Consider the following 4,362-nt stretch of genomic DNA (forward strand, 5'->3'; position numbering starts at 1 on the left):
TCAGTATATACATTTAATAAGTCTGTACATTTCGGGGGGAGGGGGGTCTGGTTTCCCAACCCTCCCCCCTCTAAATCCGCGCACGGAGAGGTGCCGAGGGAATAGAACCCAAAAGTTTTTTTTTTCAGTTTTATGAAGAAGCGTAAAGACTGGGCACGTAGTATCGGAGGGCGGCTTCCCCTTCCCGCTTTTTCTCGAACATGTCTTACTGTAATTTAGCATCAAAACCCATCATAACTATGGATCGAAATTGTCTTGTGAAAAGTAAGAACCATACCACACCCAGGTGTGACCCTCCCCCAGGGATTCAGATAAAAGTGTCAGTTATTTTGCTGGGTGCCCCTTTCAAAAACTTGATAGATACATTAGGACTAGATTTATCATGTGTTATGTTTTTGTTTGATCGTTGGGCCCAAGGCACGGAAGCCTGTTTTCTGAACCTCATTTTGTTTCATGAGGATGCATGGAATGGACTATATGTAACCCAACAATACTGAGATGTTGGGATGTGTTAGGCTCTATAAAATCATCTGATTTATTCAATGAGTCGTGCAAAGAGAAGACCCACCCCTTCCTAGTAGTGTGTTAGTCTTAAATCTGACGGAATATTATAAAATATATTAAAGATTATTTATAAACACAAAAAAGTCATATGTTTGGAAGAAAAAAAGAGAGGAAAACTACGTACTTAATATATTATCACTTCAAAAAAATTTTAATTCAAATATTCCGTATATACAAAGTAATGTGTACTTTACAAAGACATGAATGGGTCTGTCAATACACGTATATTTTGAAAATGAGGAAGGAGGGGCTTCATGTCCACAAAAAAACATCCAAACGCCAAAAAAATTTCGTGTGTGTGTGCGGAGAGGGGGGATAATGGACAATTCTTTTTGATAAGCTGTTTCAAATATTTATATGACTTTTCTACTTATTTACGAGAGGTTCATAACTCCTGAAAGGGGGGGGGGGTGTCCAAGGTTATTTCTTAATTGTTTTACTGTATAAAAACCATTAATGAAAATCAAAGGGGGTCGATCCTGGCCTCTATAACCCCAACCCCCCTCCTGCAGAATCTGCCAGTAATACTTCAGAAAAGGCTTTTAAAAATATTGAATGTTACAATCGAAAATTATTCAGGATTGTTGGGAGCATTTACTAGAGTATACCCCTGTTAATACACGATTATTTACAAACAGTCTGAAAGGCATGAAATTAATTTATAAACATATCTTCAGCCTTTCTTTATATTTTTGCCCGGTAGGACGCATTCATCATTGTCGTCGTCCTTTACACCCTGTGGTGTGTAGGGCAGCAACAAACTTCCTCCACTTTTGTCTATCCTGGTCCAGCCGCGTCAATGATCCTCAGGTCTGGTGCATTGCTGGACGCATTGAGGAAATGATTAGATTAAATTATTAAGCAACGAATTAGCCTGCCACCCTTATAGCGCCCCCTTTCGTCTTAATAGGTGTTAGCATACTGCAACCTTGCATATCTCACAAACCAAGAAAGTACAATTTACATTTCATAAGTTGACAAATCTTAAGTCTACGGCAAAACTTGCATTTATATTTTACACTTTTCAAAATACGCATGGATAGTTACAACTAACAAATTGTGAAAACACAATTGACAGATTATGAAATTAAGATTTACAATTTACATGTGTACATTTTAAGAATTACCGAGTTGGAATTTTGAACCCGTTGGCTTTCCATACATTTCAGTATAACTTTGCACACAAGTAGACTACACTAAGATACATAATTCTTTGTATCGGTTTTTGATTTCGATGAACAGTGTTGCCGTGGTTACTAAAAATAGAAATTTCTGTGAAATATTTAAAATGTTACTCATTTAAGTTTAATTATGATATAATATGGCATGCAAGTAGACTACACTGATATACATAATTTTCAGTTTTGTGTTTTTGATTTTGATGAACGATGTTGCCATGGTAACTAAAATTAAAATTTCTGTAAAATTTTATGAAAAGCTATTCCTGCAATTGTAGTCTTATTGCAATCTTGCCACAAGAAGAGACTTAGGCAAGGATCATTATTATATTTTTTGCTTTAATAAAGTTTCATGTCCCAAATGCTAAGTACTTTCTCTTTCTTTATTATAAGTACAAACCAGTAGAGCTACAGTCTTGACAGAGACTTCTGGTTTTGTTTGTAAATCGGCTTATAATTTTACCAGAATAACAAAAACGTGTACTAGAAAGACGAATTATATAGTTTGAGAAGGAACTGACGCTGATTTGGGAAAAAACAACAAAACAAAAGCACTTTTTTTTATTATTTATTTTAAAAATACGTAATAACATTAAAATAAAAATAATAATGGACTTCTTGGAGAGGTAGCGTTTAGAAACGCATAAAATAATATCTACTATTTTAGCAATTAATGTTTACACGAGAACATTCTCCAACGTATTTCGTACCGTTGTTAGAGGTTTCAGCAATTTCGGAATAGCCTGTAAATAGACATAAATACAAGTGTAATATCATCAAATAATGCATGACAGAACTGTTACAATACAAGTGTTAAATCTAGTTTTCAAAACATTTGTTGGTATTAGGAATGCAAGTGGCTTATTCATAACTTCATTTTTATAGAAATAAATTTACTTAAAATCTGAGATATGCTTAGCATGAAATGAAATGGAGATAACGAACAGTATTCAAGATCAAAAAGTCCATACAACATGACAAACTAGTAGCAGAGCAAACATGGACCTCCCGAACTATTTTTAAAATTTGTGCGTACCTGGATGACTAACTGCGGTTAGTGTAACATTTGAGTTAGGTGTCCATTCACAATTTGGATCTCCCATCTCTACGCCATTTGACCTTCCGTCATCGTCTGAATCCATCTGGCAAAGTTTAGTCCAGTCCTGATCGTTCCAACTAAAGTGCTAGAAGAAGTATAATATTGATATTACTTAAAAGAAAGTTAACATATATCATTAGAATGGTGGTCATCTCAAAGGACCCCACTTTCAGTAACAAACATGAAAATGTAAGGTAGCTGAAAAAGATTTATTTCCAAGATGAGCATGTGTGTACTATCAAGAGATGTGTTGTTTTAGCATTACACCGAGCAAAGATTTAAACAGAGAGGCTATTTTTGACCTTGACCCAGACCTAAAAACATCATTCAAGGTTACTGCACATCCATTGACCTGTGTCACTCTGTGAGTGAAATAAATGAGTTTCTGTACTTGTCACGATATTCGAGTCACAATACACTGTAAACAACTATGTTGAATTGGTTATATAGTTTCTTTTGAATTGAAATGAACCAAACATTTCGTCACATAGGTACAATGTATAATCGATCCTTAGTTGTGTATCTGATGTAAAAAAAAATTATTTTAAAGAAGTGATGTGAACAATATTAATATATTTTAAATCCTACATTTAAAATCTTACGTCAACAGATAAACATAAGTCAGATTTTTTTGGGCGATATTTTTTCATGATTATCGATATGCGCATCGTCCTCACAGAATTGTAAAGATCGATATATCGTCCCAGCCTCCCTGCAATTGTTGCAACTTTAATTCCGCATTAAAAACTAACAAAACATTTCATTGCTCTATGAAATTAAGATATATTGATGAAGATTATATTTTATATTACAAATCTGAACAGAACTAAAATTCTTCAATAATTAAATAATTCTATCTTTACTATTCTTTGAAAGAAAAAAAAAGTATTTCATCGATAACTTGTCATATTGTATAATTGATAAGGAAAGTAGAATGACTTACAGAGCCGAAGATGTTTCTTTCGTGGAATATCCCCGTTATCACCTTCTTATCAACACATACTTCATGTCCTATATATTTTATACTATATGTGTGTTCCTCGTTTGAGCCATTTCTACACAAAAATGGCACTTCGTTAACAGGCAGATTAGCGAGATAACCAGGATAACTAAAAACGCACAATATCGACACTGCGTTTACGACGAAAATAAAAACGTGTTTCATCATTAAAGAAATTGACAATTTTCTGTACCTTGTTTTTATTAAGTATAAATTGAGTTGTCAATTATAAGATGTTCCTCCCATTTAACGATGTATGCAAGTTGTATGACGTATGTTAATGAGGCCGTGGCAGATTTTCTTTCTGACAAATGAAATGTTCATTACGCATTCTCTTGTCACGTTTGGCCAGTCATAACATTGACTGCATGCGTCAGAAAAAATACATTTGTAAAGATGTTTTTATTAAGACCTTTTTTCAAAAAAAAAGTCTTCAAATCCTCGAAAACCTCAACTGGAAAAGGTTACAAGAATGCAGGATGGAATATAGGTCACTTAAAACGTGCGTAAATTTGATAAAT

The 4,362-nt window shown here is 34.0% G+C and overlaps 1 protein-coding gene across 1 annotated transcript; it reads right to left on the reverse strand.

Moving 5' to 3' along the window:
* Positions 1-2,363: 2,363 nt before the first annotated feature.
* LOC134265272 (temptin-like) lies at positions 2,364-4,046 on the reverse strand. Its single transcript, XM_062747517.1, has 3 exons — positions 3,785-4,046; positions 2,779-2,926; positions 2,364-2,485 (listed from the first exon to the last, which is right to left on the reverse strand). The coding sequence occupies exons 1-3, from the start codon at positions 4,007-4,009 to the stop codon at positions 2,406-2,408; spliced, it is 453 nt and encodes a 150-aa protein (XP_062603501.1). The 5' UTR covers positions 4,010-4,046; the 3' UTR covers positions 2,364-2,405.
* Positions 4,047-4,362: the final 316 nt, after the last annotated feature.

The sequence above is a fragment of the Saccostrea cucullata genome, unplaced genomic scaffold, assembly GCF_032062105.1.
Source record: "Saccostrea cucullata isolate Sc308-1 unplaced genomic scaffold, CSIRO_AGI_Scuc_v1 ctg157, whole genome shotgun sequence".
NCBI lineage: Eukaryota > Metazoa > Mollusca > Bivalvia > Ostreida > Ostreidae > Saccostrea > Saccostrea cuccullata.

What these genes read in the sequence shown, in the direction of transcription:
- LOC134265272 (XM_062747517.1), bottom strand. Translation starts at nt 4,009, where the DNA reads ATGATGAAACACGTTTTTATTTTCGTCGTAAACGCAGTGTCGATATTG. An exon ending in AAAGAAACATCTTCGGCTCT is followed by an intron (nt 2,927 to 3,784) that starts GTAAGTCATTCT and finishes TACTTCTTCTAG; the next exon opens with CACTTTAGTTGGAACGATCA. An exon ending in AACCGCAGTTAGTCATCCAG is followed by an intron (nt 2,486 to 2,778) that starts GTACGCACAAAT and finishes GTCTATTTACAG; the next exon opens with GCTATTCCGAAATTGCTGAA.